At 39.9% G+C, this 14,395-nt stretch overlaps 1 protein-coding gene across 7 annotated transcripts in view; it reads left to right on the plus strand.

Moving 5' to 3' along the window:
• MESK2 (misexpression suppressor of KSR 2) overlaps positions 1-14,395 on the plus strand; it is a 541,942-nt gene that overhangs the window by 453,866 nt on the left and 73,681 nt on the right. For all 7 annotated transcript variants that reach the window (XM_070082422.1, XM_053773987.2, XM_053773991.2 and 4 more), the window contains 2 exons: positions 2,755-2,971; positions 9,733-9,836. In XM_070082422.1, coding sequence (XP_069938523.1) covers positions 2,755-2,971; positions 9,733-9,836 — 321 coding nt within the window. The remainder of the gene's footprint in view (positions 1-2,754; positions 2,972-9,732; positions 9,837-14,395) is intronic.

Genomic DNA, 14,395 nt, shown 5'->3' on the forward strand with positions numbered 1-14,395 from the left:
CGATCTGTATTCATGTGATCTACGGATTCTGAGGAAGGAATATATACAAAGAAAGAGTGTTTAACAGAAAGGCAGATTCGGTGCACTCAAATCTAGACTGTTAACTCTCAGAATTGGGAGAGAACGCGAACACAAAAAAAAATTCTTGAATACTGATAAGTTGATACTGTAATTATTCATCTATACAGGTTATTTACATTTAACCCCAACTCTGCTAGGGTAAGATTGACATATGCAGAATGGGTGTCATCTCTGGGAGGATCAAACTCTGTTGCACTGGCTAACTCATGCTGTATTTGAGGCAAATCTGAATTGGAAGTTAGAAATGATACTTGAGGATTTCTCAATACCTGTCGTGTACGTAGGGAATAACGACATTCAGGTTGATCGTCTGACTGAGTATCAGAGGAAGAGAGTACAGGATCAGGAGGATTGTCAGAGTCTGTCACATTAGTCTGGGTTGGAACATCATTATCATCACATACTAACTTCATATGATCTAAATGTGATTCTTTATACTGACCAGTACTAATCTCTCTAACCTTATACTTATTACCAGTGATATGTTCAACTACTCGATAAGGACCAACAAACTTTTGATCAAGCTTTGGCATTGCAGACGTTTTGTTAAAGTTAATCAGCATAACTCTCGAACCTACTTTGATTTTGGATGGCTTTGCTCGAGTGTTTGCTACTCTTGTAAATTCTGCTGTTGATTTATGAAGTGTTTCACGGATTCTTCTAAAAACACTTTGAGCTAAGCTGGTATGAGTTGCTATGAAATCATCAGGGTTGTAATTTGGTTTCGGATTAGAATATAACAACTCATAAGGCAAACGTTTATCTACACCGTACAATGCATAATGTGGAGTGTCACCTATAGAAACATTGTAAGCAGAATTTATAGCACACTGCACATCAGGTATAACTTCATCCCAAGTTTCACTGTTGGGATTGATAGTGGCTCTCAAGACATCAAGTACTTTCTTATTGGTTCGTTCCGCTAACCCATTGCTGGCAGGATGATGAGGAACAATGGTGGATTTAGAGATCTTGTACAAGGTGCACAAATTTTCAAGAATCTCATTACAGAATTCACCTCCATTATCTGTTACTAGGGACTTAGGGGTGGTATGCCTGCAGATAATGCGTTCTTTAAACGCTTTAGCTACTGTCTCAGCAGTCTTATCTGCAATAGGAACTAACTCACAATATCTGGTGAAATGGTCTACCATAACACACAGATGTTTGTTGCCTTGGAGGGAACATTGGAAATTAGTTAACAAATCTAGCGCAACTCTTTCCCACGGTTCGCTAGTAGTTGGATACACTTGGATTGGATTAGGGCCATTATTGCATGCAGACACTACATTTCTTAACATACTCAGAAATATCAGTTGCCATACGAGGCCAAAAGTATTTCAATCTGGCTTGTTTTACTGAACGATCCATACCAGGGTGTGCAACACCTGGTACATCGTGAACTAGCTGTAAAGCTACATTCACTAGTGACTGTGGAATTACTAACTGGTATACTCTTCTGCTAGGAGTACCCAACTCGGCTGTTCGATACAGTAATTCTTGGTTCATGACAAAGTCACGGATGGGTGCTGGTGGCTTCACAGTCAGAATAAGATCTTCCTGGAGCAGGAATCGAATCACACCAGACCACATGGGATCTGTTCGTTGAGCATTCTTTACATCTTCAGCACTAAATGGAGGGTCTGCAGTTACTATACTAACATGTCACGATAAGGCATCTGCGACTACATTTGACTTGCCAGGTAAATGCTCAAAGGTGGGATTGAACTCTTGGATAGTCAAGGTCCATCTGGCTAACCTTCCAGTAGGTTGTTTGTTCTGGAATAAAGGTATCAGTTCTTTCTTACTGGAGGAATGAACAAACTCAGTGGAGTGGATGACTAAAGTAATACTCACGTAGGCTGGTAGTACGTATAATTACGGATAATGTGGGAAGCGCCCAAACAGCCGTGACCTACCTCCTTGCTCACTCTCGAATAACTGACCGCCCACAGTACCCATATGTGGGGGGTCTTTGAAATACTGCTGAGGTCAGCGCAATATGAATACAGACAGTGACTCAGGCAGAGACGGTTGGTAGTGAGTCATCTACTGGTACACTGGTTACTGGTAACTGGTTACTACTACTGAGAGCTGTACCAGTGATGGACACGTTAAATGTTGTGTACTTCATCAGATTGGAGACGCCCTTCCTTTACTTGGATCACACCAGATTAAATCCTGTTCTCCAGGTGTTGTGTCCCCCCCCCTGTGGGTTTAGTACTTTCCAATAAAATACTACTACTACTACCACTATTTGTTACTATTGCTATTACTATTACTGGTGCTATTACTGCTACAACAATTATTATTATTCTTCTGCTACTATTACTTCTCATCTTCCTAGTCCTCAAGTTTTATTTATTTATTTATTTATTTATTTATGTCTTTGCAAATAGTACATTGATATTATGTATTTACAATAATGGGTTGCAATGCAAAGAGAGCCTCTACTATGCCTAGGCATTATGGGCCGACTTAACATATACATCTCACTTATTATTCATATAGAGTACACCATTAATATGATGCTACTGCTTCTGTTACATCATCATCCATCATCATCATCCATGTACTGTTATTATTATAACACTAGGATTAAATACTAGTACAGTACGTGTATCGCAGTTGCCAGCCGTTCCATGATAATGATATCATTGATGTTATTTTCAGGACGATGCCTAGCGATGCCCTGGATGACATCGAACTGCGGCATGTCCAGTTATCAGTGTCTAACTCGCGGTCGTTGAGCGAGGACGGGTCTACAGGCAGCAAGGAGACAGTGGACACCCAGCATGGTCCCATCACTGTGGCCGTCACTGGCGACACCTCTAAGCCTGTCATCCTCACATACCATGATCTTGGGCTCAATCACGTCACCAATTTCCAGGTAAGACTGTTTTATTACATAGTTCATCCTCCGTCCCCACCAAGGGATGTGGAGGACTAAGATTGTCAGTACACTTCTGTATTACAATTTCCTCATATTAACATTGCTATTTTAACAAGCAGTAAATCCCCTCATGTGTGGGATATGTTCCTGAAGATTGGGGACTATTGGAAAATTGGGTTATGGGAAGTGAAGAACTTAGTGGAAAATAATGTTTTTCTAGACACCTTCAAATTTGTCAGTAACTATTTTTTTTTTTTTTTGTACAGTTTAACTTAACTCACATTCTGTTAGTCACTGATTGAAATGTTTGATGAGTGTGGGGAGGGTTAATGTTTGCCTACTGGGCAGAGTTGAATGTAACAAAGTTCATCAGCTGCTGTGTACTTGTCAGATGTTAAAGTAAATGTCATGTTTCTTTATCAAGTTGTACCAAATACACGTACGTAGAACCCACCACACCCATACCCAGTACATATATACTGTTGTGATAGAAACACAGGCCTTATCTCTAGGCTTTATTGAACATAGAATCTTCATAGTACTTCTGCAACAACAAAATATAATGACTAGTACATCTAATAATGACTTCTACAGGGATGGTGATGTCTTGCATATGTCAAGAGAAAGTTATAACTACAGGCCACATATTTAAACTCACCATGTAATCTGCATCGCTGATAAATGGATAAAGTAGGAGAGAATCACACACCATGTGTTGGTGCCCATGACACACACCAAACTGTTGTTGTTGTTAAGGGCCCCTAGAGGTGGTGCAGTATTATCCTGCTGCTGCTCCCCACAGGACCAGTATCACTACAATCTCCCCCTTCTAAAATATCAGAGACAGTAATCTCCCAAACTGTTAGGTGGGCGACGTACACGTCCCGACCTTCGTAGCCCTTGAGCCTCTTCACCAGGTTCGATATTTTCCAGTGGGGTTTGATTAACTGCTGGAGCAGAATCCTCTATTTCCATAGGGGTAGTCTCAAGGGGCTTTCCAGGAGAAAACGAAGCATCTTTCACATCTATTGGTGTATCTTGAGATTCCACACTAATAGGGATTTCAACTGGGGCTAAATGTCTTGTAGATACTGTAGTCTCTTCACCATTTTGGTAGCGAATGTGGGCGTAATGTGGATTAGCTTGCAGGAGCTCTACCTCTTCCACTAAAGGATCCGTCTTGTTCATCCTACGGTGACTCTTCAGGAGAACGGGTCCAGGATGACATAACCAAGTGGGCACGGAGGCTCCCGTAGAGGAACGACGTGAATAGTTGAGGAGTCTTTCATGAGGGGTTGCATTAGTAGCTGTGCACAGCAGTGATCTAATAGAGTGAAGAGCATCAGGTAGGACAGTTTGCCAGTGTTGAACAGGTAGATTGCGCGACTTTAATGTCATTGTAACTGCCTTCCATATAGTACCATTGAACCGCTCCACTTGACCATTGCCTTGAGGGTTGTAGCTTGTTGTTCTGCTGCAGGCAATACCTTTGCTAGCCAAAAACTCCTGAAGTTCGTTACTCATGAACGAGGATCCCCTGTCTGAATGGATATAAGCTGGCATACCAAAAATAGAGAACAACTGTGAAAGACAACTAATAACAGTTGAAGCAGCCATATTTGCACAGGGGAATACAAAGGGAAACCTTGAATATTCATCTACTATGTTAAGGAAATACCTATTCTGATTTGTGCTTGGTAGAGGTCCTTTGAAATCTATATTCAATCTTTCGAAAGGCTGGGTGGATTTTATGAGATGAGTCTTCTCTGGCTGATGAAAGTTTGGCTTGCACTCTGCACATACTCTGCATGCTCTGATCACTTGTCGCACATCTTCCACTGAGTAGGGCATGTTCTTTGATTTGACAAAATGGTACAGGCGTGTAACTCCTGGGTGACACAAAGCCTTGTGGAGAGCTGAGAGTGATTGCAAATCATGACATGCTGCTCCACAGTGGGACCTAGAGAATGCATCAGGTGAGATGTTCTCTTGACCCGGTCGGTACAGAATATCAAAGTCATAACACGATAGTTCCATCCTCCAGCGTAATATCTTGTCATTCTTTATCCTACTTTTGTGCCTCTTGTCGAACATATACATCACGGACCGTTGGTCAGTCCTTATGGTGAAATGTCTACCAGTTAAATAATGCCTCCAGTGGCGAACTGCTTCTATGATGGCCTGGGCTTCCTTTTCTACAGCAGCATAACATTTCTCTGATCCTTGAAAAGTTCTCGAAAAGAAGGCTACTGGTCGTCCTGCCTGAGATAAGACTGCAGCAATGGCAATGTCAGATGCATCCGTTTCCACTTCGAATGGTAGGGACTCATCAATGGCTTGAACTACTGAGTTTTCAATGTCCTGTTTGAGAGTATGGAAAGCGGCTTCTGCTTCCTTTGTCACAGGAAATGTGGTAGCACTCAATGGGCGGACTTTACTTGAATAGTTGTAGATCCATTGTGAGTAATAAGCAAAGAGACCAAGAGTTCTTCGGAGTGACTTTTTGTCTTGAGGCATTGGAAGTTCCCGTAGAGGTCGTAGTCGTTCAGGGTCTGGGAATATTGAACCTCCTTCCACTACATAACCAAGGATGCTAAGCCTTTTAGTTGAAAAAGTGCACTTTTCCTCATTGTAACTGATATTTTTCTTCTTGGCGGCTTCCAAAAACTTATCAAGGTTTGCATCATGTTCCTCCTGGGTCTTGCCACAAATGGTAACATTATCTAAATACGCGTAGGTTCCCATGAGTTGCTCTTCCTGAATGAGTGAATCCATAATTCGTTGGAAGCAGGCTACCCCATTGGTGACTCCAAAAGGGACTCTGGTAAACTGATACAGGCCATCACTAGCCTGAAACGCTGTGTATGGTTTATCTTCATTCCTTATAGGGACTTGATGATAGGCACTCTGCAGATCAATTGTGCTAAACACGTAGTACTGAGCAATTTTGTTCACTGTATCGTCAATTCGAGGTAGAGGGTACCCATCAAGAAGTGTAAATTTGTTGATTGTCTCAGAGTAATCGATAGCCAGTATCCGTTTCCTATAACCATCTTTAACAACAACAACCTGTGCACGCCAAGGGGAATCACTCGGTTCTATAATACCCTCCTTCAGCAGCCTCTGAGTTTCTTTCTCAATGAACATCCGATCCTCATAATAATAGCGGCGTGACTTAGCTGATATAGGATGGCAATCCGCGGTAAGATTTGCAAACAGCTTTGGTGGGTCTACCCTTAAAGTGCTAAGTCCACAGACAACAAGAGGAGGCAGTTCACCTCCATATGTTAAGGTGACACTACCATGCAGCTTCTGAAAGTCCTGACCAAGGATAACATCAGAGCACAGTTGTGGCAGAATAGCTAAATGTACATCTTGATAATCCTTTCCATTAACTCTGAGATTTACCTTACAAAACCCTAAGGTCTGAATAGAGAGAGATGTTGATGCCATGGAAACGGTACCTGATGAGTGATGTAGAGTCAAGGAGAGCCGTTTAACTAAGTCAAGGTTGATGAAACTCTCTGAGCTGCCACTATCAATAAGACCATCTACTTCTGTTCCTTTGATGAATACTTTCACAACTGCCTTTGACAGTGAATTTGGAGTAGCCGCAGAAGTCACTGTTGCTAGAGTCGCATGATCACTGGAATGTGTGGAGGCACTAGCTCTTGTTGATGCATTAGCTCGACATACTTTAGCAAAGTGACCTTTCTTGTGGCATTTATGGCACATTGCTTCACGAGCAGGACACTTTGGACGTGGATGTCTTGAAAAACCACAAAAGAAACACACCGTACCTGCTGCTGCTGTCACTGAGGCAGGTTCCCCAGTAACTTCATTGCAAGAGTCTTGGTCAGGAATTGCAGCACTTACCACTCGAGAAGGCTGAGTGGTACTGTATACTTCAGAATTCTTCTGGGCTGAATCTAGAGCTCTTGCCTGGTCAAAGGCAGCGGCTAAGTCGAGAGTTTTATTCTCCAATAAACGCTGCCTTATTATTGGTGATTGCAGGCCACTGATAAAAGCATCCCTGATGGACTCTTCACAATACTGAGCAGCTGTCACTGCTTGGAAGTGACAGTCCTTACCTAAAATTTTCAGTGCTTGAAAGTATTCCTCTAAGGACTCATCAATCTGCTGGCGGCGAGTTGCAAGGCGATAGCGTGCAAAGATTTCATTTGTAGGTTTAATATACTGAGACTTGAGGGTTTTGATAGCATCTTCGTAGGTATTACACTCAGAAATAGCCTCATATATCTTAGGTGACACAAAATTGATGAGCAGACTTAGTTTATCTAGATCTTCTTTAGGAAGGGCTCCCAAGAAGTTTTCGAAAGTCTTAAACCAGTGCTTCCATTCCTGCGCAGCCGTTGATAAGCTGGGGTCACAGTCTAGCCTCTCAGGTTTCAGTAAACGCTCCATGTTGTGATGTAGTCTAGCGCAGGATCACCACCAGGTAGCCCAGGATTCTATGTTCAATAAATTGTTGTGATAGAAACACAGGCCTTATCTCTAGGCTTTATTGAACATAGAATCTTCATAGTACTTCTGCAACAACAAAATATAATGACTAGTACATCTAATAATGACTTCTACAGGGATGGTGATGTCTTGCATATGTCAAGAGAAAGTTATAACTACAGGCCACATATTTAAACTCACCATGTAATCTGCATCGCTGATAAATGGATAAAGTAGGAGAGAATCACACACCATGTGTTGGTGCCCATGACACACACCAAACTGTTGTTGTTGTTAAGGGCCCCTAGAGGTGGTGCAGTATTATCCTGCTGCTGCTCCCCACAGGACCAGTATCACTACATATACTAAAGGTTAATGCATGTGATAAAGTCAAAGGAAGGATGAAATACTACAAAAATGTGAGAGGTGGCATTAGCTGGGCCTTTCGTCATGTGAACATTGTAAAATTAGAAGCCACATTTCTGTATGCCAAGCTGTGTCAGGCAGATTCATGATACTAATACACTGAATGTTCTCTTCTTGTTTATTCAACTGCTTTACATAAATTAAGCATTCATAAGTTGCATCAATTTTGGAAAATATTAGTCATGTACAAAAATGCGAGTAAGTCATATCCACCAGACAGCATTTTTGTTACATAACTAATATTTTCCAAAATTTGACTCGCTTTCAAAAGAATGGTGGGAGGCTATGGGTAGGGGGTAAACAATTTGACCATGACCAACAAGCACATAGTGAAAATCTATAAATGGTACAGTACTACTCAAATTAAGCATGCTACTCAATTATTTGGTAGATGTACATGTTACAATATCGAATGTTTAAGCAGAGGCGTCGCTAGAGTTGGTGTCACCCGGTGTGGCATCTTTGGTGTCACCCCCATGAAATCCAAGGGCGGGGGGATAGGGGTAGTAAACTCCAGTTACATCACTGCTACATGACCAGTGACTAATGTTTAGCAATGAGAACGTTTGAAGGCCATAAATCGAACTTTATTAATGATAAAATAAATAATCGTAGTAATATTAAGGAAATATAAACTCAAACACCACTTTGAGTACAGCCAATAGATCCTACATTTATTCATCTTCAACAATGAAAAAAAAAACTTGAAAAATAAAGAAAAAAACACTAGTTCCAATTTGACCTTGAGTACAGGTAACATCTCAAAGAATCTGATATTTCATTTCCTTGCCTCAATCCTGCAAAATCATCTATCACATCATCAAAATCAACGATTTTCCCTATACATGTATAGGCCTATTTGTACTATGTAATCCTATAATAGGCTATATAGAAACGAAGAATTTTTCTCTTAGGTTGCTGCAGCATGGTTTTGGTCATTAGTGTCACCTTCTGTAGAGGCTCTGTGGTGTCACCCCATAAATGGTGTCACCCAGGGCGCCCCCTCCCCTTACGACGCCTCTGTGTTTAAGCACACTAAAATTTGAACACACTTTTTCAGCAGCATATGAGCAAAACTGTACAGAGTTTAGGTACTTAAAATGATTATTACATTTAATAATTGTATCATTAAACCACTTAATTACATTAAGCTTAGCATTCAAATTATTTAACTTCACCTATAGTGTCGAGTAGTTTTAAGTTCTAGTTTGTTTGCCTAAAATGCTCTACATACTGGGGCTTTTTGTGACAGTTGTATACATTTTATAAATAAATTGTTTGATGTTTAGTTGGCTAGTTTCATTAGTCTGTGAATATATATAGTATAGTGACAATTTTATAATGGCAGAGTACACCTTTTTTCTGCACTGCCAAAGAATTGACAGTTTCTCTTACACTTATTATTTTAATTCTGCATTCATTGATTTACAAAAGAGGGAGAGATGAAATGAGAATCTCATCATGTGAATAACTAAGGTGTAATGAATACTTGTTAGTACACAATAATAACCCACATAGACAAACTCAGGTGATTAACTGATCTGTATATTTTGACCTTCTGATCTCCTCCTCAGCTGAAGAGGATCCCAGAAGGGGGTCGAAATATACAGATCAGTTAATCTCTGAGTTTCTGTCTCCAGGTGGGTTATTACTGAGCATCTGATCGTATCATGAAAGTAGCCAATTCTCAGAAATACCAGGATCTCACTGGCATTTTGCACTTGCAAGTAGTGCAATACATGTATGTAGAATACTGGAGTTATACTTGCATTTACATATTCTTTTACCAAGTACAATTTCTTACTGTACAATCAAAATATAAATGTAATATTGCTGGCAATTTTTATAATACACTTGCACTTTTTCAGGCCTTCTTCTTGTACCCAGAGATGAGGAATATTCTCAACAATTTCTGTATTGTTCACGTTAATGCCCCCGGTCAAGAGGAGGGAGCCCCAACACTTCCAGAAGGGTCAGTGTCAACACAACACTTTCAGTACTTCATTGTTGGTGCATAGTTCGTTTGCTGCTCTCATGGTATCTGTCTCATGTGCTACCTTTAGAAACCTTCGTTTATGTATCATATGTTATATGATCATGAGGGTATAGATGTGTGTACTCAGCTAGTGTTTTGCGTAGAGCTAAGCTGCAGCTCTTGTGTGGCAAAAAGGAATAAGGGCTAAATTCAGACGATGGTGAGAAACAAAAACATGTGAGAGATCAGAGCTATGAAACTTGAACTAGCACACATTATAGGGCTCTGGCTTAACTTATAGATTCAATTCAATTCAAGTTTATTCTTTATAAGGGTTACAATGTGGGGTTTACAGGTTTTGGGTATTGTGTGGTTTACATGCTATAAAATACTAATTACAGAGGGGGCCACTAGGAAACCTAGCATGGCTAGGCATTTCAGGCAGACTTAGATTAATTCTTAACATTAAATCCTTACAGATTATGGTATTAAGGCTAAGTGACTACATCATAATTTGTGAGTTTAGCAATGTGAATGCTTTTGTTTTGGCACAGTACAAAGTGTCTATATTGGAGTATCATAGGCAAACTTATGACTAGTTAGGATTTATTATTTTAAGATTAAGATTAGTATTTCTGGGTTTATAGTCAGTGGGTGAGCGAGTGTAATTGTGAACCACCAGGTGGTTATCATGTAGTTAGTTGTCGGGGTGTATCAGGGAGATAAGATGTTTTCTAACTGTAGTTTTGAAAGTGATGAATATGTCTGCAGTTCTAGAGTTTTCAGGTAGGGTGTTCCAGATTTTAGGTCCTTTGAAATACATTGAATTTTTGTAAAGGTTTAGTCGAACACGGGGAATGTCATAGAGATGTTTGTGTCTGGTGTTATGCCTGTGGATCCTGTCACAACTATCAAGAAAGCATTTTAGGTCAAGGTTAATGTTGGAATTTAAGGTCCTGTAGATATAGATTGCACAGTAGTAAGTGTGGATGTTCTGAACAGGGAGTAAGTTTAGATCTATGAAGTGTGAGGGGGTGTGTTGCCAGGGATGGGATTTAGTGATTATTCTTACTGCAGCTTTTTATTGGGTTATTATTGACTTTAGGTGTGTTGCTGCAGTTGAACTCCAAGCACAGATAGCATAGGTGAGGTATGGATATATAAGTGAATTGTATAGTGTGAGAAGGGCAGTTTGCGGCACGTAGTGTCGTATCTTGGAGAGGATCCCCACTGTTTTGGATACTTTTTTTGTTATGTGTTGATATGGGTGCTGAAATTTAGGTTGTTGTCGAGGTATAGGCCAAGGAATTTGCCCTCATTATGTCTGGCAATTAGAGTGTTGTTGATCTTAATGTTAAGTTGCACAACACCTGCTCTGCTACCAGATGTATGAGACTACACATTCCCACAAACAGATGAAACATTAAGGTATCAATTTATTCACTGACCTGGATTTAGTCCATTGTGGTGTTTATTCATCTCTGCTGCACAATTCCTCACATATGATGTGTCAGATTTCTGCATTTAGTATCTTCCTGTTGCATTAATTTCACTTGTTTACTTCTCTCACTCAGAAATTCTTAAGTCTGTCTGGTTTATTTTAATTGACGATTTGCATCTTCTTACTGTTCTCTACCCTCCCATGTCTGTCCCCATTTTCCCATGTCTGAGTATTTTATATCTACTGTACACTGCTATCATGTCTCGCATGGCCCTTCAATTTTCTTAACATGTCTTCATACTCAAACTTTTGAATATTTAAAATTTTCTTAATACAATTCATGAGGTCAGGGTTCCATGCTGGTGCTACATACTCCAGTACTGAACTTATAAATGATGTGTATATTATTCCAGAAAAGAATGGCAAAGCATCAACAGTATGGCAAGTAAGACATTGATTACAGAGGGGGTCTTTAGTGCTCTACATTTCACTAGAAATTGGCTTTATCAAGTACTACTTGATAAAGCCAGTTTGTTGTGAAACATTGTATAGTGAGACCTCGGTTGTTGAATTTAATTCGTTCCAGATGTTGATTCGGCAGCCAAAATAGACAACAACCAAAGCAGTTTTTCCCATTAAAAATAAGCTATACGTATAGAATTAATCCATTCCAGACCCCAGTAATTTATTAAAAATGTGCAGACTGCTACATTAAACTGTAAAAAGTGAATACTAAAAGAAACTTTAATTGAAATACTGTAGAGTGAATTAAAATATAACTGCTATCAGAGGAGAGCTAATGGCATACTGGAAGCAGTAGGTGGAGGAGAGGAGGGGATATGTTACTGTGTGGAAGGAGTGTAACTTTTTTGTTTATCCAAATCAACAAAGAGTTTTTCAACCTCCTCAATAATTTGTGGCCTTTGCTTTGATATCACTAACACTTCTTTTAGAAGGTCAGGTGCTTTAATATTTTCCTTTGACCCAGTATCGTGCTAATGGTAGACTTAGATTTACAAAAAAATTTTGCTATATCAACCATGCAGACCCCATCATCATAATACTTTCTAATGACTTTTTTCTATATCTCAACAGTGCTTTTTACAACTTTTCTTATTGCTTTAATTTTTTTTATCCTTCTTTGGACCCATGATGGTTTATCTCACAATAAAAATAATTGCACCAAAACTGCAAAATAACAAAAAAAAGTTTAGAAGATGCACAACAAAAGCTCAGAGATACTTACAGCATGTGAGGTAGTGGCTGTACTGACCTGGGCCAGTCACATTGTCGGTCGACAACCAAGAGAACATACGCAAACCAGGACATGTAACAACATATTGTTAGGCACAAATGAAAGCCACAAGCATACATGGATAATCACCTAGTTATTCAGTGTATTTTGGATAAATCAAATTGAAAAAGTGCATCCAAAATTAAAAAGCACATTTTTTATGTACTTTATAAGAGATCTGACTTAAGGTTAATTCAAGAAGGATATTAACCCTTTGAGGGTCGACAGGCCCTCTCCGAGACTCGTTCTCAGGGTTGGCCAAATTTAAAAAAAAAAAGACAAATTTCTTATGAAAAGATAGAGAATCTTTTCCCGATCATAATGACACCAAAATTATGAAATTTGGTGGAAAACTTACGGAATTATGCTCCCGCGAAGTTAGCGGTCTCGGCGATGTTTACGCATCGGCGATTTTGCCCACTTTGAGCCCCATTTTCGGCCAATTCCACTGCACTAGTCGACGAAAAACATGAATATTTCGCTAGAAATCCATTTTTTCCATCGAATGAGTGCAAGAAACCACCCATTTACCAATTTTAACTATCCAGTACAGTGGTCAGAATTTAGCAATTTTGCCAATTTCACACAAATTTCAAAAGATGCCAATTTCCGAATAGGGTCCAGAATAAACAAGAAAGACATTCCTGGCACTAAAATGACATTTCCTTTGTTCATTAGTCACGTCTCAAGGCCCCTCTTACATTCTTTTGCTTTCCACTTTGAATTTTTATTCTCGCAAAAAATAGAAGATTTACTGTTATGCAGACTACTGCATTAGTGTAAAAAATGGTATAAATAATATTGCCGCATTGCAAAAGAATACAGTGGACCCCCGCATAACGATTACCTCCGAATGTGACCAATTATGTAAGTGTATTTATGTAAGTGCGTTTGTACGTGTATGTTTGGGGGTCTGAAATGGACTAATCTACTTCACAATATTCCTTATGGGAACAAATTCGGTCAGTACTGGCACCTGAACATACTTCTAGAGTGAAAAAATATCGTTAACCGGGGATCCACTGTATTAGACTCGCCAGTTGACGTGTATTGGACGCTTGGCATGATTTGTTTACTTTCGAACTTTGGTAAAAATCGAACATTTCTGCTACTTTGAGCTCAATTTCAAGGTACTTTTCATTGTAAAACCAGTCAAAATCATCTCAATTTCTGTAATATGTCTTCCATTCTATAAAATGAGACCAAGAAAATTAGAATACAACAATAAATACCATACGAAAATACAGTGCAAAGTCGCTGTTTTATTCCAAAAACACGGTCCAAGTTTTTTTTTTTTTCTCATTATGCACTGTGTGCTGCAGGATTTTTTTTATACTGTGCACACTGACCACATAGACCCATTCTTTCATATGTAGGCCTACCAGCTTTCTCCCACTAGATTTGAGGGCACTAGAATTTAGGCGTACTAGTACGTCAAAAACCCTGGGTCGTAAGCCGTACTAGTACGGCCGAAACCCTCAAAGGGTTAAGTTAGAAAGCGGAAAATATTCATGTGATACGATAAGATAAGATTTCATTCGGATTTTTAATCCCGGAGGGTTAGCCACCCAGGATAACCCAAGAAAGTCAGTGCGTCATTGGGGTCCTCAATCTTGTCCCCAGGATGCGACCCACACCGGTCGGCTAACACCCAGGTACCTATTTGCTGCTAGGTGAACAGGACGACAGGTGTAAGGAAATGTGTCGAAATGTTTCCACCCGCTGGGAATCAAACCTGGGCCCTTCATGTGTGAAGTGAGAACTTAGGCCACCGGGCCACCTAGTGATGTTCTAGGGTTTGAAGTCACTCATATGTTGCTC

This window comes from Cherax quadricarinatus, chromosome 7 (assembly GCF_038502225.1).
Source record: "Cherax quadricarinatus isolate ZL_2023a chromosome 7, ASM3850222v1, whole genome shotgun sequence".
Taxonomy (NCBI): Eukaryota; Metazoa; Arthropoda; class Malacostraca; order Decapoda; family Parastacidae; genus Cherax; species Cherax quadricarinatus.